General features: G+C 44.7%; 1 protein-coding gene across 2 annotated transcripts in view; it reads left to right on the forward strand.

Annotated features, from left to right (window-relative positions):
* Setbp1 (SET binding protein 1) overlaps positions 1-25,182 on the forward strand; it is a 343,902-nt gene that overhangs the window by 209,208 nt on the left and 109,512 nt on the right. For both annotated transcript variants that reach the window (XM_057788674.1, XM_057788675.1), the window contains exon 4: positions 19,850-23,300. In XM_057788674.1, coding sequence (XP_057644657.1) covers positions 19,850-23,300 — 3,451 coding nt within the window. The remainder of the gene's footprint in view (positions 1-19,849; positions 23,301-25,182) is intronic.

A 25,182-nucleotide genomic window follows, 5' to 3' on the forward strand; every position in this document is an offset into this window, starting at 1 on the left:
GTACCAATTATGATCCAAATGTAGCCCTGAAGAATCCCAAGACTGAGTCCCTTTCTACTTCTTTTCCTTTCCAAATCATTCTGCTGATGATCGACCTCAGAGTCCAGAAAACTGACTTTCCCCTTCATGTTTGTTTTCATATTCTGATTTCCACTTTCCAGGATAGCTGAATTCCTAGTACTAAGAGTCGTGGCTCAGTGAGGAAAAGTTCCTTGAACTGCTTGATGCTACAAATGTCCCTTCTTACTGTCTACAAATATTTACTATGTTCTTCTCAAGCACTCTCATGACATAAACACCATTTAAATAGCACTGCTGTCCATGTCACTCTGGAATCTTGCTTTGGACAGACCCTCACAGCACTGTGACTTGACCTTGTCTTGCTGGAAAATGCAGAATTAAGTCTTGAGAGACCACCTGACACTGCGTATTTCTGGGTACTCAGAATAAATAATAAGGCTAAATGAGACAAACTATATTATGATATCTATATGTAACCCCCAGCTTTGTTATTAATTTCTGAAGCCTTAGGTAAGTCATTAGTTTCAAGTCCAAAATGGCACTAACAGTCTCCTCCCTTCCCAGTTTCACATGGGGTCTTGGAAATCACAAAAGGAAATGCTTCTGAAACATGTCCGGAATGTGTAGCCTGCTCCAGGTCTGGGGGCACACACTTGGTAACTGAAGAGGCTTGCTGTTTTATAGACCTCATTCACTCATGGATACTTCATCTTGCCCTATTGATTGACTTTAAGGAACTCAATGAGACAAAGAAACAGACAGACACAGAAGATACTTTTTGCTGGTGTGAAGGGGGCCCCATTTTTCAGAGGACGCCCAGAGTATCACCCTGGTCATTTTCAATATACTCAGAGATGGGGAGCCTAGACCAGAATTGGGAAGACAGTTCTGTTGTCAGCCCCTTCTCAGTAAGCTCAGCTTCCTTATTCCCAAAATGGAAAAGTAATTAGAATTCCTCTGTGACTTTGGCATGGGGGAGTTTTCTGTGTCGTTGCCACCTGGGGCGCAGTGAGTTGAGGCAGGATATTTGAGAGTATTTGCAGCTCTCCAATTCTCTAACTACTCACCTTGGATTTTCTTTTTTCATGTTCTACCTGAGACATCAGAGAAACAGAAAGTCACAAGCCAGGCCAAATGCTATCTAAATGCCTGACTGTATGGTTCACTGATCCAGTCAGTTAATAGGGTCAGCTTCAAACTCCAGGTGTGAGTTTAAGGGATGGAAGGGGTCAATCACCTCCTCATTTTCTGTCATCCCCAGCAACAAGGAAAGGTTCCTTTTCTTCAGCTTGCCTCAAGCTGACCGTTGTCTGAATCTGCCTCTTACAACTCAGGTTGTGAGATGCTGAGGGACACTGGGTTCTCTCTCTCTGAACTCAAAGCCACTGCTCAGGAGAGTCCCAGATAACTGTATTTCTCATGGAGGATTCTTTGTTGAGGACTCCCAGAGGCCTCAACGTGTAGAAGGAAGTGTCAAAGCAAAGGTAGCCTGGGACACACCAGCTGCACATGCAGCCGACCTGTATCTCACTAAACTCCAGTGTGTGCACATGGCCTTACATGGACTTGTTCCCCAGGGATGGCCCACATGGCCTGCCCTCTGTTTGTACTTTGGGAGGCTTAGCAAAGAAGATTAGAGTTGTGAGAGTCAAAATCCTTCTTGCTGCCGCTGCGCCATCTCTACTTCTTCTCGATAAACAGTTGTCAGAGAATTTGATGAAATGAACACATGCGCAATCTGCTTCAAAACAGTAATCCCCATAATCAGAGTTTACATTTGAGGCCAGCTTTATTTTTCTAGTTAGAGTTCTCAAGGACATGTACTTATAAAGTTGGGTCACTGGGATAGGGCCAGCACCTCAGCCTGATGAAGAGGGACGCAGGCTTAGCTGGAGTGACCTGGAACTCTGCTACCACTGGCTAGATCTTCTCTATGAAAAGTTGTCTAGCTGTGTCCAAGTTAACATAAATCCCTGCATGATAGGGTCACACCATTTGACTAGGAGATAGGGAACAGAAGATCCACCCCACTTGAGCACAAGGAAGCCATGGGGCTGCCAAAAAAGGAAGTGATTGCTTTGATGGTTACCCACCCTTTATCATTCTAGATGTAAATCAGGGGTGGTGAGGTTTGCTCCAGTGAGGGGCAGAATCTACAAGGTTTCAAGCTGTGAATGCTTTTGATTCCAGACAAGTTACTCAACTCTGCTCAATAGTTAGAATGGAAACACAAACACACGCACACATACACACACAAACCAAACCAAACAAAAAAGAAAAGATATTAATTAATATAATAGAGCCTGAGAGCATTAGAATTTATGTTCTAGTTAGCAACTCTAAGCTGGATGGCTATCTTACCTGCACTACCACTGGGATGGACCCCATAAGTGGCCCCAGTAAAAGCTGAGTGCAAGCCTCATTTCTAAGGGCAGTTCCTTGCATGCCCATTTGTGAAAGACTGTTCTCCATAGCCATAGCACATGTCATCCACTCACTGGATTTCAATGACAATAGAGCAGGAGTGTAGCCAACATGCTTCTTCCAGTAACACTTTCCGTTACAGAGTGACGGTGCTGGTCCCTGCATCAGCCCACTGCTCCCTTGAGGCAGAACTATAGCCATCCCATTCTCAATGGTGACCCCAACATCTAGACAGCATGGTTTATGACATAATACCCAGCAAATTTATATTGAACAAAAATAAGACACAGAGGGAGTTAAGACCTTAGCCATAGCATTCTGAATCTTCAGCTATTCATTATGTAGAGAATCAAGAGTCAATTTGATATGGATATGTGATTAAATATTGCAGTATTAGAATGAATATCTTTGACCAGCCTTTCTAAATCAAATCTTTCCACCTTTAAACTTATCCCTATATATGATCTGATTATTTTCTTTATAATTAATATCAGTTCATTAATGTTAATCCATGTACATATATTTATAGTACATGTAAATACCATATATTTGTATAGATAGGCATATTATTAATTAACATACACAGTGGGATAACTCATACTTAAATATATTTTCAGAATTTTGCTTTTGTTTCTTGTCTACTTTCTATTCAATATAATGTAAGTTTCCTGATATAAGGGGTGTTGATTTGCTCACTATTTACATTAATACATTTAGTGTTGATATAACAAAATAACCAAGGCTAGGTCATTTGTAATAAACAAAAATGTATGTCTCATCATCTGGTATTCTCAAGATCAAAATGCCAGAGGTTAAGGCTTTGTATTTCTGCTCACAAGGAGGCTTTTTTTTTTAACACAATACCCCCAAGACAGCAGCAGAATCAGTGCAAACCCACTCCTATAGCCTTTCCTATAATAGTGGTAATCCGCACATGCCTATAGCATGGATTAGATTATATCTCCCAATGCATCAAGGTGGACGTTGCATTTCTAACATGTTTACAGGGACAGAAATAGTCTGGCTACAGCACTGCTCAGCTCTGCATCAAAGAATGTGCTTCGGTGTTAGATAATTGGTCGACAGTGTTAGCTGAATGAGTGAGCAAGAGAATGGTTTAAAGGAAAGAGGACCTGAGTTGGATCTTGCAAACCAAATATAATTTAACCAAGACTTGCAGAATGAGAAACTGCCCATTGAAATCAGCAAGATAAGACAGTAAGGGATGAGAACCCAGGCTAAGTGGTTTAGCAATAGTCTCTGTGTGTATGTATTAGTGCATACGTTGCTGTCAGCCATTAGTGGTTGCCCATTATGATTTTGAGCCTCTGAGAGTTGGAACCACGATGGCCCCTGTGGATTGTGATTAAACCCTCAAAGGCAGCATCCACTAAACTGGAAGTCAAGGAAAGAGTGTTCTTCTCTGGTGCCCAAGAACTAACTTCTTAAGAATATAGTGATGAATATGAAACAGCTTCCCAGCATCAAGAGAGTCAGGATCATCCCCTTATCTCTTTGCAAGTAACTCATACACCTAGCCACAGGTCTTCACTCTCTGCTTTGTTTTCACATCAATTAGAGTCTTAGTGACATGATTGAGCATCCTTTGGATATATACCCAAAAGTGGTATTGCTGGGTCTTGAGGAAGGTTGTTTCCTAATTTTCTGAGAAATCACTACACTGATATCCAAAGGGGCTGAACAAGTTTGCACTCCCACCAGCAATGCAGGGGCGTTCCCTTTACCCCACGTCCTCTCCAGCATAAGTTGTCATCCCGTGTTTTTGATCTTGGCCATTCTTACAGGTGTAAGATGGGATCTCAGAGTTGTTTTGATTTGCATTTCTCTGATGACTAAGGATGTTGAGCATTTCCTTGAGTGTCTTTCAGCCATTTGAGATTTGTCTGCTGAGATTTGCTTCTGTTTAGATCTGAAGCAAATGCAGACTTTCATAAATGATTTGACCCCAAGCCCTAAGTGCAGTGCAAGAAAATCTCAGTTCCACCTGCAGAATTGCAAAATCCATGCTTCTTCTAATAGAACATACTTGAACTGTGTCTCTGATCTTCAGGGAGGTCCTAGGAAGGGAGATGTTTTCAGTTCTGTCAAATGTTACCAAGTGAGTCCCAGCCATTGTTAGAATGTAAAGTGTTGCTCTTGCAGATTATCTTTATATAGGGCTTGTGCAATTATCACCTCCCCCTCCTCCTACAAGGCAGTTGGGTTAGAATCTGAGCTTTGTGTGGCCCGATTAAAACTCTCTTCTCTCCAGCTCTCTGGAGCAGCTGTTGAAAGGACAAAGCCTCCATTTTAAAGCCAGTGTTTTCCTTGCCTAGAAGAAATGAACCCAGTGAGTGAGCAGACATGCAGCATTGGGAAGCTCTTATCTCCAGGTGAAGTAGCTCTCTCTTCTTTCAAACTGAAGGGGCACAGCACACATGGCAAGGGAATCTAAGTCCATGGCACATGTTTGAGCAAAGATGCTGTCGGTTATAAAATGTCAGGGAAGCAGACATGTAATGACAGACACTTAGGGTGACTGCTGTATCCTCCAAGAGATGAGAAGAGAGTCGGGGAAACTCTCCTAGAGATTGTTAGCTCAGAAGTTCCACATGTTTACCTTCAAACCATGGATTAGCTCAGCCTTCAAAAGAGTCTCCTGCCTAATCCCCAATTGGCCAGCTGCCATGTTGATTAGTTCATAGCAAAGAATAGTGGTGTCAGGATAGCACATATTCTTAGGGTCGCTTGAGAACGTGGCTAGTCTTGTGGGTTTATATGTAAAGAAATAGCAAGAAAGAAGTAAGTGACCGGAGATCTGACTGTGACACTCTAGATATCAAGCTGTTCATGTAGCATTGACAACTTTTCTCCTGAGTAACATGACTGAGTGCTTGCGAGACAGAGGGCATTATTTCTGTCTACAAAACTAATGTCCGAGAGTTTAGTGTCAGGATGCCCCCTGAGATTTGTATTGCACTCTGCTTCCCAGAAAGAGCTCCTGATACTGTTGATTATTGTTGTTGTTGTTGATGGTGTTGTTGTTGTGTGTGTGTGTGTATATGTGACATTAACACACAAGCACATGGCCATTCACTTGGACTAAAATGTCCTGATCTTGTTCTTTAAAGTAATGATCTCCAGTGCTCAGAGAATGTTTTCATGAGCCAGCTGAGAAGTTAGGGTCACTGTATACAATATATACAACAGCAGAACTGAATAACACCAACTGGTTGACACAGCCTTGACCATGGTAAACTCAGCCTTCAATACTGAATGGCCATCTTAACACTGCTTGATCTATGGACATACTTGCATCTTTCATCTTGAATAGCCACAACTTAGAAAATGTGTTGTTATCACAGATAAAATATCCGCTGAGCTATGAGTGTGTTCTCCATGGCATCCTAATGCCACGTGGAAGAGGATGTGCAATCTAAAATATACAAGACCTGTACTCATAAAGAAATTAGGATGGAGTGGTGGCAGTTTGAGGGTTAAAGAAATGGGATATATCTGTAGAAGTTTCATGGCTACCAGAGAGATCTACTCTGCACTCCGATTTTTACTTCTTTTGCCAAGTTTTATGCTTTTCAGGAAATCCCTGAAGCCTGTTCTTTATTTGGTTTCAGACAGACACAACAGGAAAACATCTGGATTGCCCAGTTATATATGTGAGACCTTTGGGACTTTAGCTTGCTTTCAGGTTGTACCAGAGGGCAACTGGCAGTTAGTTCATCAATGATGCCAGGATGCGGGCTAGGCACCTCTGTGCATCTGGTTCCCCAGGCTCCTGTCACTCTGTCCTTCCCATTGATAAACGGGCTGGGGGATGCTTGAGTCAAATGTCACCGACGGCCTAGGGCTTTTGTGTAGAGCTGGCTTAGAGAAGCCCAGCTGAAAAAGGTAATGGCTAGCGAGGGAAACAACCTCATCTGTATTTAGGGTTTTTAATTCTGAAGCTCCTCCTCTCTCTTCCATCCTGAAGTGAGAATGACTGAGTTCTAGAATTTACAGTGAGAGAGCTGAGATGAGCATGGACATCCCTGATTGTCCCAGCGCTTTTGTTTGTGGGGAAACTGAGACCTAGAGGAACAGTGCGTGCACTGGATACACGAGAACCCCAATACTCACCCTAATGCTTTCACTTAGCGTCTACTGTGTTTTAAGCTGCTCTTGTGTCCCAGGAGTGTAATTCCAGCTTAACAGGACATAGCTTCATTCACAACAAACTTGGAAATACACCACGGCCCCCAGGGAGGTCTCAGTGCCAGCTCTGATTATTTAGGGAGAAGCCAACTCCCAAAATACATCAATCACCCACCACGAAGAGAACAAATTCATGTGGGCATCTACTTCGTCAATAACCTCTCGTGAGACATCAGAAATGTTCCCAGGTGATTAAGAAGAGCACAGTGAGCTCGCAGATGGCATGGCCTGAAGATCTGGACAACACTTCAGAGGGAGGCATGCCCAACGTGGGAAACCCCACACGGTGTGCCAAGTTCACTCCTCTTCCCTCATCAGCTCGTGTAAAGTTTCTTGGCTTTTTAAAAAATTCCACCAGACTAGCTAAACTTTCCAGAATGTCTGTTTAATGCCTAGGACAGTGGCTACAATCCCACTAAGCCTTCATCTTTTTAACTACAGAGAGCAAGCTGTCGAGTACCCAGGAGGCATTTTATAAAACAGAGAGACAAGTTTTAGCTCCAGCACCAGAACCCTACTCCCCCAACCCACTAAATTCACATGTAATAAAATACTCAGGAATCACTTTCATTTCTCAATATAAATACAAGTTTGCAAGGGCAGGAAATGGGGACTGGGGGAGAAAGGGCAGGCTGTGGCCTGCTCAGAATGTGGCAGCATTCAATCTCCACCAGCCATCTCACCTCTAAAAAAAAAAATAAAGTTGAGTAGGCAGGCTGCTTTTATGATGGGAGAAATGCCTGTTTTTATAGCACACTAAATAAAACCTGCTTTTGGAGCTAGAAGTTTATTGCCAGAGTGGGGAGGGATGTTGTTTTCGTTTTCTCTTCTTTACCTTTCTGTTCCTGTTCCCACATCAGCTGAAACCAGAAAAGTGGGGTGGTAAGGTTCCATAAGTCCAAGAAAGTCGATAGAAATAATAGAATCTATAGATGATTCTCTTATTTATCTCTATATCCCATGCTGTTTTTACAGGAACTATATTCAGTGTTTTCAGCTTCCCCAAGTCATTAGAAGAGTTTTCAGTGAAGCAATAACAAACAGCAGTAACCTGCATTTATATAGTATTTTATGGTTTCCAAAATGCTTTCACATCCTTCCCGCCTCCAGAGCAGCTTGGAGAAGCAGACATGCGCAGGTTGATCAGTGTGATGGAAAGAGAGGTTACATAAAACCTACTCAAGGTCATATCACCTTAGGTAAGACCTGAATGAAAAGTTAGAAACACATTAACCAAATAAGGGATAAGCTGAATTAAGAGCTTTGCCTTGGAAGTAGAGACCTGCTGGGGGGACTGGTAACACTCAGAAGTGTCCTGAATACAGAGTTGGGAGGAGGTTTACCTGCAGCTAATATGCTAGGCCTTTGACGTCAGTATTATTCTTTGTATAAAATCCACAAAGACTGTGAGAAAAAGATCTTAAATTTTTTTAATATTTTTTTCTCAATTATTAATTTCTCAGGAAGTGCTGAGACGTGGTGTTTCTGGATCTGGCATGGGATGTCCTTGTGGCACCATAGAGTGGTCTCTCAAAGGCTGTCCTGGCTCCCTAGTGGCCTGTCTCTGATGGGTGCCAAGATTTTTGAAAGTCACCCCCTGGAAGCCTTCGTGGGAAACCCCTAGGTGCTTGTTACCTGAGTTACTATTGGAGAGGCAGACTGATTGGGATGAGTTGGTGCTGTTCAGATCACCAGAATTAGAGTGATTTGCAAGATTTCATGGTTTTCCATGTGGCCTCTGTAGAACAGCTTCATTCCCATCCACCTACTGGATTCAGATCTGTCATACAAGGGTCTCATTTCCTTCAGTCCACATTCCAGCTTCTAGACACAAGTCCCTGATGCCTGCTCCCCATAGACAGGCGAGTTGCTCATCTCCTCTGGTGATGACACTCTTTCCACCTCCTCTTTTACGGGGTTGCCTGAGCTCTGTGGAGAGGGATTTGTTCGAGACATCCCATTTAGAGCCAAGTGTTCCAAGTTCCCCCACTCTCTGCATCTTGTCCCACTGGGTTTCTCTGTATGTAACTTTCGTACCACAGGAGAAAGCTTCTCTGATGGTGGCTGAGCAAGGCCCTGATCTATGAGGATAGCAGAATATCATTTGGAGTTATTCTATTCTTTTTTTGTTTCTTTTTTATTCCTCCCCCCCACCCCGTGTGTGTGTGTGCGCGCGCGTGCGTGCGTGCATCTGTCTGTCTGTCTGTCTGTGTTTGATATAGAAGTGCCATTTAGACTGAGAACTCCACACTTACCCTCTGCAATTTGACCAGCTATGACTTTCAGCCTTAACAACCATCCACTGCCCAGAGAAACGCCTTTGTTGAGGTCTGAGACCTACACTAATCTCTGGGTATAGGGATACGAACTTAGAAGGAAATCTGGTACTATGTCTGTAGAGCAGAATAATCATAGTAAGTTTACCCCTGGGGCTTGTGAGCTTTCTATCAATGGTCTCTGGCCAGATTTACAGTACCAGACATGTGTGTCTTCCTGAGAAGACTTACGTCCAATCAGAAAGTGGTCAGTTACCCTTGGCATTTGTATGACTGTTATACCCGTAGGCATACCTTGCCAGGTTAGTTTTTACTGTTGCTCACATGATTTGTAGATGGATAAAACTGTTGATGGCTCTTCCCCCTCAGATGCCTACATAGCACTTCCTCATACTGTGCAAGCTACCAGAGGGAGGAAGCTTCCTGGGCAGCACCAGTTTGATTTCTCTATGTCTTGTGATCAATACTGTGTAGTTTCTTCAGCAGGAGGGGATTACCACAAGTTCTGGAACAAAACCAAGAGTTATGGCAATATCCTGTTATTTGGTGTGGAGTTGTCTCTGGGACACCTCTGACCAGCAACTCGAGGGGTACACCATACCTGGCCCTAGCTTTTTATTTGGCAGTCTGTGACTTCTGGCAGAATCTGCATGGGATAGTTCCAATTGCAATATTTACTATGAGTATTGTTGGGAAGTGTCTAAACTAGTAGGCTTGTGGGTGCCCTTTTCAAACATCTTCACTATTAGCCATCCCTTCCCCCAGCCCCCCTCTGCCAAGACACACTATTTAGGTCACATAATTAAAAGCCCAATTGCATTTATCTAACAATAGAATAAAAATATATCCAGATTCATGGAGTCTGAAAATTGCTAAAAACAGCGCAGGAGATTGAACTCACTCCACGGTGCATTTTTTCGTTGATTTGCTGAGATATCACGCTCACCCCCAGCCACCCTGTGTTTCGGCTTACTTGTTGCCCCTATTTATCGTGATGTTTCATGAAAGAAAAAAGTAAAGAGCGTTCAGCTCAAGAGAATAAAGCACTACCTGGGACTGGAGAGATGGCTCGGAGGTTAAGAGCACTTACTGCTCTTGCAGAAGACCCATGTTTGCTTCCCAGCACCCACGTGGTACTTGACAACCAGCTATAACTCCAGAGAATCAGACACTCTCTTCTGACTTCTATGAGCACCAGGCAGGCACATGGTACACATACAAACAGACAAAACACTCATACATGCACAGTAAAATAGGTAAGCCTCTTTTAAAGAGAAAAGGAAGCACTAGCAAATAGATAAAACTGCATTCTTCGTGCCGGTGTGAGCTCCCTCCTGTCTCGTGCTGCCGGGTCATCTCCAGTGAGGCTGGAGGAAGATCATTAATTCTGAACAGTAGTTTAAAGGTAGGAGGTGTATGATAATGCCCGTTGTGAGGGAGATACTGGGATACTCACTAGCTTCCGGTCCTACAACTCCCCCATGACCAAAGACACTGCTGCAAATTTCTGGGTGAGAGACCAAGAGGTTAATTCAGCTTATAGTACATCTTACACACACACACACACACACACACACCACCCCCACTGTATATGGCAGCCTCTCTGTTATTCCATGACTTTCAGAAGTGAGAACGCTAATCAACTGCTTGAAGAAAGAATAGCTTATCACTAGTAGTGGTCCTTCGGTAGAAATACAGAATCTTAGCCCCACCCTAGACTAGCAGAATCCGAATCCAAGTTTTAAGAGAGTCCTGAGGTGAATCCCAGAATTCCAAGCAGTTGGTGTTGAGGAGCACTGGATTATAGTCCTCCCTCTCCTCTGCTCTGTGCTCCAGACTTCCTCTCTGGTCCCTCCCATAACTGAGGTAGAACAAAGAAGATAGTGAACAGACCTTAAAGTATAATTGGTCGTTTGGGGTCCGATGCATTTTAAATATTTTAAACTGATGTCAGCAAAGTTCCAATTTGTGCTGGCAGGGAAAAGGAACGGGGGCTACTTGGGATAGCTATAATGGGGGGAGGGACAAGAGGGGGTCATACTGTGCTAGGGAGCCACAATCCAGGGTTCCCTCAATCTTTCTATTGCCATCTCAACTGCCCTGCTTCATGCCCTGTTGGCATCTCTCCTCTGTAGAGGGCAACAAAGAGTGGCTTCCGTCCCTCCTGAGACTGTCCCGATAGCTCTCTGATGTGACTGTCCCTCCAGTCTCACGCTGATGTTATTAATTTTTAAAACAAACTTCCTGATTGAGGTTCTGGCTGCCTCTAAATTGTCTCTACAATGAGACTGTGTACTAATTAACCCATAGAAACAATCAATGATGTACCTTTTTCAAGTTTCTCAGTGATTAGAATATGAAAATGAAGAGCACAATGGTGCAGATGTTTTAAAATCACAGCAGACAGCAATTAGTGACAGGGGAACCAGCTGCTTATCTCTCCAGATAAAGCCTCTTAATAGGGAATTACACTGGAGGCGTCATTACCCAGATGGATCACACATGATTTACGGGGGAGGTGGGGCAGCGCTCGCTTTGATTTGCGAGCCAGGTTCTTGTCAAGCTACATGCTTACCTTGGGAAAGGTGAACTGGTGGCTGCGGTGGAGGTAGCCTCTACCTTGCCACCTCTTGGCCAGAGTCAGAGCCCATGCACAGGGACCAAACAGCCTGCAGAAAAGACAGCACCTGCCTCCTAGAGTTAGGCCCTATTGTTTAGGGATGAACTCAGTCAGCTGCCCCTGTGTGTTAGGAAGAATGAGGGCCCGGAGAGGGAGATAAGGATGAGTCTCAGGCTAAGGTTAGAAACCTCTGGAAAGAAAGGTCTGCTTCCCTGCTAAGAGACTGTGTGTGTGTGTGTGTGTGTGTGTGTGTGTGTGTGTGTGTGTGTGTTTGAGAGAGAGAGAGAGGTGAAGTGGAGGTAGAGAGATTCACCCTATTTGTCAAATACATCTTTGCTTGTTTCTTTTTATTAGTGAGTTTAGTTTGTTTTCATGTTAATGGGCCTCTGAGCTATTCTGAGCACTAAGAACTCTGAATAACCCGCTACGGCGTTTTATAAAAGTCTATTTATAGATACTTGTTTTGGTCTCTCAGGTAAATAATTGGAATGGAATTGTTGGATCATGAGGTATATTTAGCCTTGACAGAAATGGCCAGAACATTTTCCCAATGTTTTCACCCTTTTGACACTCTTCCCTCGAGCAATGGATGAAAGTGTCAAGGGCTTCACATCCTTGCCTACACTTCCTGTTTGTCCTTTTTATCTTAGCCATCCCAGGAAGCAAGCGGGCATCTTCTTATAGTTTGGTTATTCCCCGACAGCAAATAATGTTGCGAACATAAGTATGAATTCACTGGCCATTTCTCCTCATTTCATTGCCCAAAATATTTCAGCGGAAATATTTTGCACTTACTGGGCAAAGCAGGATTGCTTGATATGCTCATCAGCTCTTATGCACAGTCTTTCGCTTTGCGTTGATGGGAGTCAGGCATCCTCGGTTTTGTTGTTGTTTTTCTCCACTTTGCTACAAATTGCCTATCTGATTTATACAGCTGCTTTTAAAATTTTCTCCACACCTTTGGTTTGGACCAGTTTCTTTACAATATGCCTAGACATGGTTTCTGTTTGTGTTTATTTTGCCTTCTTACCGACATGAATTTGCATGCACTTTCCCTCCTCTGTTCTCCTTCTGATATTCTAAGGCTGTTAGATCTCTTTATGTTCCGCGTGTTGCTGAAGTGCTGGAGTGAAGCACTGCTATTATTCTCTCCCCAGCTCGCGACTTAGATGCTTTCTCCTGTGCTCTTTTCATGCTCGCTGAGCATCCGCAGTGCGCTGGAAGCTGGGAGGCCCCTATTTGATGCTTCCATTGTAGCTTTATTCAGGTGCAGAGTTGACACCTGCCTGTTTCCCTGTTCTTGTGATTGCTATGCTGAGGCTTCCCATCTGGTTATCAGCGACCATGCAGCCATTCCTTTAAAGAGTCGAACAGTTTTGGAATGGTTATTTTAGTCTATTTTTCTTTTCCCAGTGTTGGGACATTTTTGCCTACCTCCTTGCTTATTCAATAGTGTATTGTATGCATGTGTGTGAGTGTGTGTGTGTGTGCAAGTCCACGTTGGAGGCTAGAGTTGGTATCAGGCTCTCTCATTTTCTGCCATATTCCTTTGAAAGAGTATCAGTCAGCGAGCCCAGAGCTCATCTGGCAGCCAGTGAGCTAGCAATCTTCATGCCTTTACCTGGCACATTCATGGAGGTAAGGGTGAGCATGGTCACACCCACTGTGTTATCTGAGTGCTGGAGATGTGAACCTGGTCCCCATGGTTGTGATTGCAGGTCCTTTTACCCACTGAACTCCCACCCAGAGCCCCATTACTAACTCTCCTATTGTGTCCTAGGTATTGTATACATCCTGTATGATACAGAGTCGACATGTTGTTTTTCTCTAAAGAGTTTCAGCCTTTGTTCTTGTAGCCAGTTAAATCAGGATCCTGTTTATAATCCTTCTTAGAATTTCCCAAGGAGAAACTGAGTTAGTGTAGTTACAAAGAGTGTCACTTTGAAGATAGAAATAGGAAATACGGACGTTTCACTAAAGCCTCCCCACCAGCTGGTAACAAGTTCAGCATTGCCCCACTTTGTGTGACCTCAGAACTTCATAGTCAACTTCAACTGAGCATTGCATTTGGGTTCTTTTTCTCACGTGTGTATTAACATTTGTCTAGAGACCTAAGAGGAATCTAGTAAGGTTTCTAGAATTCCTATCTACATAGTTCCCTCTGTGTGCCTAGCCCCTCAAACTTCTGGTCCCTCGTGAGTCTCAAAGTCTAACCTTTGTTTTATTTGCCTATCGAATGCCAGCCCTGGTCTCCGCCTTCCTCTCTCTACCAGAAAAAGTTCTCCTGCACAGAAAGCTGGGCACAGCTTGAGGCCTGTGTGGTTCCCCCCCCCCCCCCCCCCGCACTCACAGCCCATGTTGTCTGCTACAACTGCAGGAGATGAGTTGGGTCAGTTCAGTTTTACACTTGTCCTCATGGAAATATATTTTTTTTTTGAGACAGGGTTTCTCTGTAGCTTTGGTTCCTGTCCTGGAACTACCTCTTGTAGACCAGGCTGGCCTCAAACTCCCAGAGATCCGCCTGCCTCTGCCTCCCCAGTGCTGGGATTAAAGGCGTGCGCCACCACCACCCGGCCCTCATGGAAATATTGTAGGCAGCACTTGTTATTTCATCATAGCCAAAATCAAGTGAGTGGTAATTTTCAATAATGCAAAAAGATAATGTACGCAAAGGAACTTACAGTCAGAGCCTGTGCCTTTGTGTGAGCTCTTTCCACCTCCAGGGATAGGGATGTGTTAATATATCGTTCGGGGCACCCAAATCACCAAGGACTGCTCTGATGGGAATCATACCCTGTTGACTTCTTAGGATAGCCCACAGACACTAAGGTGACAGGTCCAATTTATATACTTAAGGGAGCATTGAAAAGAAACTGTTGCCTGCATAATGAAAATACCAGTTGACTTGCCAATGCAGACAGGGGAAATCCCACAAGCTACAACCACTAGGCGAAGATGGAAATTAATAACTGCTGATAGAGGGGAAATCAGTCCTCAAGGGAGAAGCCCCAGACTGGATAGCCCTCACACACATGTATATGAACACTTAGTGGACTCAGCAGGTTGTGTGTGTGTGTGAGAGAGAGAGAGACAGAGAGACAGAGACAGAGAGACAGAGACAGAGACAGAGAGATCGCTGTCAACCCTGCTTCTCTGTTTCTTCAGAAGTTTAAAATACCGTTTCCATTCCTGTTATTTCTGATCTTTTATGATACCATCTTTCTAGTCGTTGGTTGTTGAGCTCAGCCAGCAGAACAAATGGCCTCTGAAGTTACACACATGCACACACTTACCACACACACACACAAACACACAGAGGCATGCACATAATGTGGGTAGTGATAATTTAAAAAGAGATCATGAATTTGGAAAGGAGCAGAGGTCACAGGAGGAGTTGGGAGGGCTAGAGGAAGAAGTAGAAATGATAGAAATATAGTAGGCAGGAGGGGATTCTCTGCAAAATGAAAAAAAAATCCATACAATTAAAGAAGAGCTCTTTAACTATCCTGTATCTCATAGAACCAGAGAACCCTGAATCCATGAAGCTAAATGACTTTTCTTTGCCGGCCCGGGAGTGCCTGGTGTGTGTCTTGCCAGATCCACTGGCTACAGTTCAAAAATGTTTTGGGAAAATTCAAGGACTTTGTGAAACATGTTTGGAAACCACTGGAATCAGATTCTCCTGGCAATACTGGCATCTCTCTGGTGCCTAAGCCAGGCACTGTCTTTGCTATAATCCAGGGTTCTGAACTCTGTCTGCTCATTGGGGTTGCCTGAAAGCTTTGAAGGAAGTGCTAGTAATTCGGGTTCACCACCAGAATGTTGGCATAATTGCCCCAGGTAGATCCCAGGTGTGTTGTTTTTCACAATGTTTCCTGTGTGATTTTAGCATACAGCTAAAGTTGGATACTTTTAATCTAAGCAGACAGTTTGTGGTTCCTTGTCTCCTCACTCTGGTCTTGATCAAGTTTAAGCACTTGCTTCTAGCCCCAGAAATGAAAAGTCAGGAGTCCCGAGAGCTCTGATGATTAGCCTGGATAAGAATCCCAGGATGGGAGGTCATGCACACCTGCATGCTCTCCCTTCTGGGACGGTAACACTTTCTTCCTCCTAGAAAGCTCACCCCCCACACACACTCCTTCTCCCTAAATCAGAAACACTGTTAGGGTTTCTTGCCATGTAAGTCGCTGAGTTTGTGGAGCAAAACAGGAATGATCGATGTTGCCAGATTGCATATCCTAACAGGCCTATGATGGTTTGCTATGCATACTTACCCCTAGAAAGTTCTGTGAATGCCATAGAAACCACAGGTGAGCCTGTGTTAGAACGTGTGATCAGTGGGGTTTAAATTTGTGCATCAACATTATCTGGAGATCCTGTTAGAGGACCCTTCCTTTATCCCACCTGCAGAGACGGTGAGTTAGTGGATCTGCAATGGGCCAAGCAATCTGGATTTATAACTGTTGCCTTAAGTGCTTCTGAGACAGTGACCCAACGCCACATCTGGAGAAGCACCAAGTGCCAAGTTCAGAGGTCAAGATTCTCCAGTGGCTTCCTATCTCCCAGTGCTGTAAATCAGCACATCTCAAAGACAGTAAATTCATACTATAGGCGTCATTGGAAACAGCAAAGACAAAGGCTACCCAAAGAGGAGTCTGTCTCTATGAAGGCTGTTTTAATTTTTTTGATCCACCATATTTTTCTTTGGGTAAAAAAAGAAAAGGAAAAGATTAGCTTTAGATAATTGTGAGATAAGGCTTAGCACTCATTTTCTTTCCACTTTTAAAGAATTTAAAAGTAATTTACTTAAAAAAAGAAATAAACTTTTTAAAAAGGAAAGTTGGCCTGTACAGACTTTAAATGTGTATAATTTGTATAAAAGATTTGGGGGAGTGAGCAGTCATTTTTCTTCCTTTTGGCAGTGCGCTTTGTCAACCTTTGTATGGGTAGAGTAAGGGCTCAGTTCTCAGTGAAGGAGATATGGGGGCTTTTGTATATATGTCATGTTATGACTGACAGAGGAGGTATCGGTACTCCGCGGATGCGCTCCATATAACCATCAGAACAGTAGGAGGCCTTCTCAGACACTTTATCAAGTGCCCTTTCTTGGTTCACCCTGCTTCTCTGCTCCTTGTCCACAGCCCCAGATCCTTTACCATCCTTATGTCCATCCTCGCCTTTGATGGCTGAACCCACCTTGAAAGGTAAACTACCTGTGAAATGGTCGGAAAAGCAGGCTAGGATGTGGTCCAGTGGAACACTATGCACGACCTTCAGCAGGTCCCTGCCTACAAGAATACAGGCCCAGGCATTCCTGCCTCACTGAAACCCCCATCTTTTTAGGTGCAGACCCTCCCCCATAGTAGAGCAAACCGGAAGCAAGCGACAACATTTAAAAAAGAACTAGCAATACAAATCTCCTTAACGGGGGGGGGGGGGGGGGTGTCTTACCAGAAACTTAGGCTATAAGTTGAGGGGATGGGATGGGGTGTTTTATTTTTGTTTGGGCATCACAGAATGTATCTCAGTCCTCCAGTTTCACTGTGAGCCACCATGAAAGAAAAGATGAATAGTGTATTGTGTGGAGCTATATATTTTGCCATTGTAATAGGAACCTCAGCTAATAGTTAATTTATTTTTTATTTTGTACTTATTTTTATTTGAGCGTGTGAATCGCTGTATGTCACCAGTGCCCATGAAGGGCAGAAAGAGGTGTCAGCTTCCCTGCAGCTAGAGTTAAAGGCAGTTTGTGAGCCACCTTACCCAGCAAGCACGCTTAGCCATTGAGCCATCCTTCCGGTCCCTCTTTTTTTTCTTTATTAATTCAAAATACATTCGTAAACAATTTTGTGTACTTGGCTTTGTAGTATGCCCTGGGAAGTATATGATACATAAAAAGATGGGAAATTTGTGTGTTTGCTTATTTGTCTGTCTGTTTGCTTGATTGCTTTTACCCAAAAATGTTTACTGCCTTCGAGAAAGAGACAGGAGTGCATATGGATTAAATACCACAGGGCATTGTAAGGACTGTGTTGATGTGTTTTATGGAAGTCAGCAGAACATGCAGAAGAGAGAGTGAAGGAAATTGGGTGTAATTGTGTTTGAGGTGGTAGCCGTGTTTGCAAGCAATATGTTGCAGCGCCTCGCACATTAATCTCTTCATTGACAAAATGAAATATCCATAATAAAATGCACATTCTTCCATTCATTCAGTAAATGTTTATTGAGGGCCTGCTGTGTGCGGAGGCATTGTGATCGGCACCTTGTTGATATGTAATAAGCTAGAAAGGGAAGTGGGCATGTAATTCAATTATCTTACAAATCAAACATACAAAAATTAGCGACAGCTAGTGCAGCAAAGGTGACGTGCGTGTTACTAAAAAGCTCGAAGCCGGGGTATTTCTCTAAGGGTGAGAGACATTGTTGAGACGTGCTGCAGGAAGAAAGTGTTCATTGTGGGCTCTGCTCGGGCTAAGGATCTGATGTGAGAGCCAAGAACACTTGGCGAGGGTCACGGACCAAGTTCCCAGCCCTCAGCTTCATCACAAAACCCATTCATGCGTGGACTCTAATTCCAGAGCTGGAGGTATGGGTGAGCTAGGAGTCTGGAGAAGACAGACTCCCCCCAAACCTGTGTGTGCAGATTGAAAACACTGTTATTCATACCTTACTTTCTTTCACTCTCAGAAAGGCCACAAGATGTGTTACACAGCATCCTTAAAGAGTAGAAAACATAGCATCCCTGGTCCACCCTTCAGCCTGGGGTATAGTGACAGGCCACAACAAAAATGCTGAAGTATCAAACCCCTGATTCATAGGAGATGAGTGAGTAATATTTAATATTCTATCCCCATCTTAAATTTGTGTATTGTTATAGAAACTGGGGTATATTTTATGTCCACAGCAATAATCCCAAGTAGACAGCATCCAGTGACAGTTAACTCTGTATACATCCATGGTGATGCTGCCAATACTACAAACTGTAAGATAGCAAAAGCATACTTTTTTCCTGGTTGTGTATCGGCTTGACGTGGGGAGATGATCACACATAGAAAACTAGACAGTGTGGCCACATAAACATAAAAAGGAGTTCACGAAGTCGTGGTGGCAAGGTGTTTCTCCGGAGATTCCTGGGGTTAGTGGAGGCAAGAGCCATTGAGTTAGGGCACTGATTTTTATCTACAACACTCCAGCCACCTGTGCCTTGTCTTAAAGGCATCATCAAGAATGGTTTCAGCTGGAACACTCAGATCTGTAGTATTGATGACAATAGGATAAAACAATAGAAAGTATATAGGTAAGTGCATAGGTGATCAATTGATAAACAATAGATAATAAAGGAGGCTGATATATAAATATCAGACTGATAGACACTGCAGGATAAAACTGCCAAATTTTCTACGTCAATCACCGTACTTTTCTTAGAGTGAATGAGACAAGACGTTTGCTTCAATCTACTGATCTTCTCCCTTCTGTAACAAATTGGAAACTGATCTGTCCTGTAAGTTTACCATTTGTGTAGGGGAAATACAATTGCCAGGCTACAGGAAAGGTGGTTTGGAAGGATCACAGTGTGTTCCTGGAGACTTTCCTTAAAGATCTGTAACTGTTTAATAGGGGCTTGCAGCTCCTGCCGCATGTTAGCCCTCAAACCCAGGGGCATGCCCATCGACAAAGATGGGGGTCCTTCCTGCGTGTTTCTCCTCTCGCGTGTCTTCCGCACGCTCTGGATGTGGGCTGCTTTCCCTTGCTGAACTCAGTGGAGCTTGCATTCAAAGATACTGAGCCCTGCGCTGTGCAGTCCACACTAAAGCAAGCAGGGAAGCAGGAGAGGGGAACGCTATACTTCTGAGGGGAAGCGGGGACAAGTAAGAGACAGCCTGAATTAGGCAAAGGAGAACATGGGGGAGAGAGTCTGGCCGACTCTGCTGGATTCTCCAGTCCTTAAGTGTCCTTCTCATAAGATTCTAGCCCAGAGCCCTTGGGTGGAGTCTGTCCACTTTCCATATAGTTCTCAGACTTTTTGAAACCAAGTTCTTTGGAGGGGGAAAGACAGCACTGAAAGCATCCTTGTTAATGTCCAAATCCAGTGTCTTGTATCTTTAGTATCATAATTGAGAAAAACCTCTCTCTGTGTTTCTCCCTCGCTTTCTCTCTCTCTGTGTGTAAAGTTTGGGAAAATATTAGCATAATCACTTATCAAATTTTAAAATAATTAAGCTTCTAGACAATAAACTTTAAGGAGTTCCAACCCGCTCATTTTTGTTTCTTTCTTCCTCTCCACTCTGCCCACCTTCAGGCTTACGAGAGGCCCCAGAAACACTCAGCGCTTCACTATGACCCAGGCCTCTCACAGGGCTTCACCAGTGACACCTTAAAACCAAAGCACCAGCAAAAAAGCAGCAGCCAGAACCACATGGACTGGTCCACCAACTCTGACAGTGGACCTGCCACTCAGAATTGCTTCATCAGTCCAGAGTCTGGCAGAGACACTGTAAGCACCAGCAAGATCCCAGCTCTTGAACCCATGGCTTCCTTTGCAAAGGCCCAGAGTAAGAAAGGCAATACAGGGAACACCCGGAGTCAGTTGTCCAGCAGCAGCAAAGATCTTCTCTTGGGGAATGTGGTACCATCTCCCAGCAGCCACAGCTCCCCAGCGCCCACTAGCAACTCTGCTGAGTGCAATGGACTCCAGCCATTGGGAGATCAAGATGGAGGAGGAACAAAGGAGCTCCCTGAACCACCCACTATAGGTAGCAAGAAAAAGTCCAATAAAAAAGATGTGGTCAGTCAAACCATACCAAACTCAGATTTGGATTGGGTCAAAAGTGCCCAGAAAGCATTTGAAAATGCAGAAGGGAAAAGAGAGGGTTACTCTGCAGAGAATGCTCAAGAGGGATCCCCGAGCCGGCAGGGTATCAGCACCGTCAGTACTCCTGAAAATGATTCCAGTCATGTCCGGATTACTATCCCCATAAAGACACCTTCTCTGGATCCAACCAACCATAAGAGGAAAAAGAGGCAGTCCATTAAGGCTGTGGTAGAAAAAATCATCCCTGAGAAAGCACTGGCTTCCGGGATTGCTATGAGCAGTGAAGTCGTAAACAGGATCCTTTCCAACTCAGAGGGAAGCAAGAAAGAGCCTCGTGTCCCCAAGTTAGGAAAGATGATTGAGAATGAGTCCCCCTCGGCTGGCCTGGAAACAGGTAGCAATAATGAGAAAACTGTCCCTGGAGGTGTATCCAAGCAGAGGAAACCACCCATGGTCATGACGTCACCAACACGCACAGAGCACTCTCCATCTGGAAAGCTGCCTGAAATCCAGCACCCCAAGTTTGCTGCAAAGAGGCGGTGTAGCAAAGCAAAACCCCCGGCTATGCTGCGGGAGGCAGTCTTAGCGACTGCCGACAAACTGATGGTGGAGCCACCGTCTGCTTACCCCATAACCCCTTCCAGCCCTCTCTACACCAACACGGATAGTCTGACTGTCATCACACCAGTGAAAAAGAAGCGGGGACGACCAAAGAAGCAGCCTCTGCTCACGGTGGAGACCATCCATGAAGGGACTTCCACTAGCCCGGTTAGTCCTATCAGCAGAGAGTTTCCTGGCACCAAGAAACGAAAGAGGCGGCGCAATCTGGCTAAGTTGGCCCAGTTAGTGCCGGGAGAGGACAAACCTATGAGTGAGATGAAATTTCACAAGAAGGTTGGAAAGCTTGGTGTGTTGGATAAGAAGACCATCAAAACCATCAATAAGATGAAGACCCTCAAGAGGAAAAACATTTTAAATCAGATCTTGTCCTGTTCCAGCAGCGTGGCCATAAAGGCCAAAGCTCCCCCAGAGACCAGTCCTGGGGCAGCATCATCGATTGAAAGCAAATTGGGCAAGCAGATTAATGTCAGCAAGAGAGGGACCATATACATTGGCAAGAAGAGGGGCAGGAAACCAAGAACGGAGCTGCCTCCCCCATCCGAAGAACCCAAAACAGCCATCAAGCACCCCAGGCCTGTTTCTAGCCAGCCGGATGTCCCAGCCGTGCCTTCCAACTTTCAGTCACTTGTGGCTTCTTCACCAGCAGCTATGCACCCCCTTTCAACACAGTTAGGGGGGTCCAATGGCAACCTGAGCCCCGCCAGCACTGAAACCAATTTTTCAGAATTGAAAACTATGCCAAACCTCCAGCCCATCAGTGCTCTTCCAACCAAAACCCAGAAGGGAATCCATAGTGGAACCTGGAAGCTGTCTCCACCCAGGCTGATGGCCAACTCTCCTTCACACCTTTGCGAGATTAGCTCACTGAAGGAGATCACCTTGTCCCCCGTGAGTGAATCCCACAGCGAGGAGACCATCCCGAGCGACAGTGGCATCGGGACAGATAACAACAGCACCTCTGACCAAGCAGAGAAGAGTTCAGAGTCCCGACGGAGGTACTCTTTCGACTTCTGTGCCCTGGACAACCCGGAGGCCATCCCGTCCGACACCAGCACAAAGAACCGGCACGGCCACCGGCAGAAGCATCTCATTGTGGACACGTTTCTGGCCCATGAGAGCCTCAAGAAGCCAAAGCACAAGAGGAAAAGGAAAAGCCTGCAGAACCGCGACGATCTCCAGTTTCTGGCTGAGCTGGAAGAGCTCATCACCAAATTTCAAGTGTTCAGGATTTCCCACCGGGGCTACACTTTTTACCACGAGAACCCGTACCCCAGCATCTTTAGGATCAACTTTGATCACTATTACCCGGTGCCATATATCCAGTATGACCCATTGCTCTATCTTCGTAGGACTTCAGATTTGAAGTCAAAGAAGAAGCGTGGTAGGCCTGCAAAAACCAATGACACCATGACAAAGGTGCCTTTTTTACAGGGGTTCAGCTACCCTATTCCCAGTGGAAGTTACTATGCACCCTATGGAATGCCTTACACATCAATGCCTATGATGAACCTTGGTTACTATGGCCAGTATCCAGCTCCTCTGTACCTTTCGCACACACTTGGAGCAGCGTCCCCCTTCATGAGGCCAACGGTGCCACCACCTCAGTTCCACACCGGTTCCCATGTAAAGATGTCTGGGGCAACAAAACACAAAGCCAAACATGGAGTACATTTGCAGGGAACGGTAGGCATAGGCCTCGGTGACATCCAGCCATCCCTGAACCCTCCCAAGGTGGGCGGGGCCGCGCTGTCTAGCAGTCGGCTCCACAAGAGGAAACATAAACACAAGCATAAGCACAAGGAGGACCGAATCCTAGGGACCCACGACAATCTGAGTGGTCTCTTTGCAGGCAAAGCGACAGGCTTCTCCAGCCACCTCCTGAGTGAGCGGCTGAGCAGTGCAGATAAGGAGCTCCCGTTGGTGAGCGAGAAGACCAAGCATAAGGAGAGACAGAAGCACCAGCATGGTGACACCGGCCACAAGGTTTCAAAGGGCAGCTTTGAAGTGGACACCCTGTCCACCCTGTCACTTTCTGATGCCCAGCATTGGACACAGGCTAAGGACAAAGGGGACTTGAGCAGCGAGCCCATGGACTCGTGTGCTAAAAGGTACTCTGGTGGGGACGGCAGCGGCACAAGAGCGGAGAGTCTGGATGTGTTCAGCGAAATGAATCCTTCCGGTGACAAGTGGGAGAGTGACGTGTGTGGGAGCAAGAGGAGGAGCTTCGAAGGCTTTGGGACATACAGGGAAAAGGACATCCAAGCCTTCAAGATGAGCCGCAAGGAGAGAAGTTCCTATGAGTCCTCCATGTCTCCAGGTAAGGCCACAGTTTTCTCTAGACTTGGGTTGCCCAGTTGCTTATGTCCTGGCCTTTTCAATGTGAACACCAGTCACATTGGGCACCTAGTGTTCACTGTTCTACAAAAGGGGCAGAGCTAAATGCAAATAGGTCACCTTGCATGTTTGAATGTGCTTTGTATTCCATATACTGTTTACATGGTGTTGGCTTTCTGGTCCCCCAAAGCTAGTGCCGAGGGACAGCCTTAGTAACTGTCCAAGTGACAGACATAAGTGCTACAATTGTCCTTTTGTTCTTGCTGTTTTGGTTTGGTTCAGTTTTTTGAGACAGGGTTTTCTCTGTCTAGCCCTTACTGTCCTGGAACTCACTCTGTAGTCCAGGTCAGCCTAGAACTCAGAGATCCTTCTGCCTCTGCCACCCAAGTGCTGGGACTAAAGCCGTATGCCACTGCTGCCTAGTTTACAGTTGTAGTTTGTAGTAAAGATCCCGATTACAAGGTATAGTTTGCTAGTGGAGGCTCTAAAACCCACTAGACTATCAACAAAATCTTAAGAATGCCAAGGCTGAAAGAGTGGCATTGAGTGCATGTGCCATGCTGTTGGTAGAAGTCACCTATCTTAAGTCTACCACAAAATGATTGGAAGCCAATGATCAGAGAATCCTGAGGTCTAACCAGTCAGGGAGCCCCAGTCCTAAACCGTATTATGGATTCTTCACCAAGAGCATTGGACAAGCTGCCACAGTCAGGATCCCAAAGTGAAGCCTACACTACATTCACAATCTTGCTTCCACGTACTAAATGGAAGAAGCTTGGAGAAAGGTACTTTGTCTCTCCCTTACAAACGGAGCCATATCCCTGTGATTTTTAGCACACCCACTAAACTGGGATTTTTTGCTCACCGATGTCTAAACGAATATGTTCATTGCTACCAGAAAATTCTCACTCTTTGTCAGTTACTGGCAGAATCTCTTTGCTAACCCTCCCGGTCCACACAAATCCTTTCCTGCCATGGAGTTTTACAATTTGGCAGACATATCCATGCTGCCCTGTTTGTATAGTACATAAATGTTAAGACTCTGAAGAGTACATAATTACTTGGAAAATAGTAGAAATATCTTTAATGAGAAATGAAAGAGATTAAAAGAATATCTTGCAAGCAATATTCTCTTGTCCCCAAATGGTGTGAAAAACTCTGGCCAAACCCTGGTTTTAAAGAACTCATTGCACACTGTGAATATGTGGATATAATATTTTTTCTGTTTGTGGTGCATGATTCTCACTTGCTTTCTGTCTTCCTGGGGAGTCCACAGTTAGTAACTGTGAAAACAGTCTATTCAAAAAGAATGAAACATTGTTTCTAGACCAACAAATCTCAATTAGGAGTGACTAATGATTGCGTCAGGTTCCTGATTGTAGTAGTAGATAGTCTTCTGCATGAAAGGAGAAAAGTCATAGCTACCCTGGACTTGGTGACAATGGTGAAGGTTCCAATGGTCCATATATCCTGCGTGCCCACTGCACCTCTGCTTTGCCATTTCTCATTCACAGACTTCTTTGAAGGTACCTGGTTTCTTTTTCTTTTTTTTTTAAATTATCTAATTTATCATTTTATTTTATTTTTTTATTTTTTTAATTAATTTATTTAATTATTAAAGATTTCTGCCTCTTCCCCGCCACCACCTCCCATTCCCTCCCCCTCCCCCAATCAAGTCTTCCTCCCTCCTCAGCCCAAAGAGCAAGCAGGTTTCTCTGCCCTGTGGGAGGTCCAAGGACCACCCACCTCCATCCAGGTCTATTAAGGTGAGCATCCAAACTACCTGGGCTCCCACAAAGCCATTACGTGCAATAGGATCAAGAACCCATTGCCATTGTTCTTCAGTTCTCAGTAGTCCTCATTGT

This window comes from Chionomys nivalis, chromosome 14 (genome assembly GCF_950005125.1).
Source record: "Chionomys nivalis chromosome 14, mChiNiv1.1, whole genome shotgun sequence".
NCBI classification, from domain to species: domain Eukaryota; kingdom Metazoa; phylum Chordata; class Mammalia; order Rodentia; family Cricetidae; genus Chionomys; species Chionomys nivalis.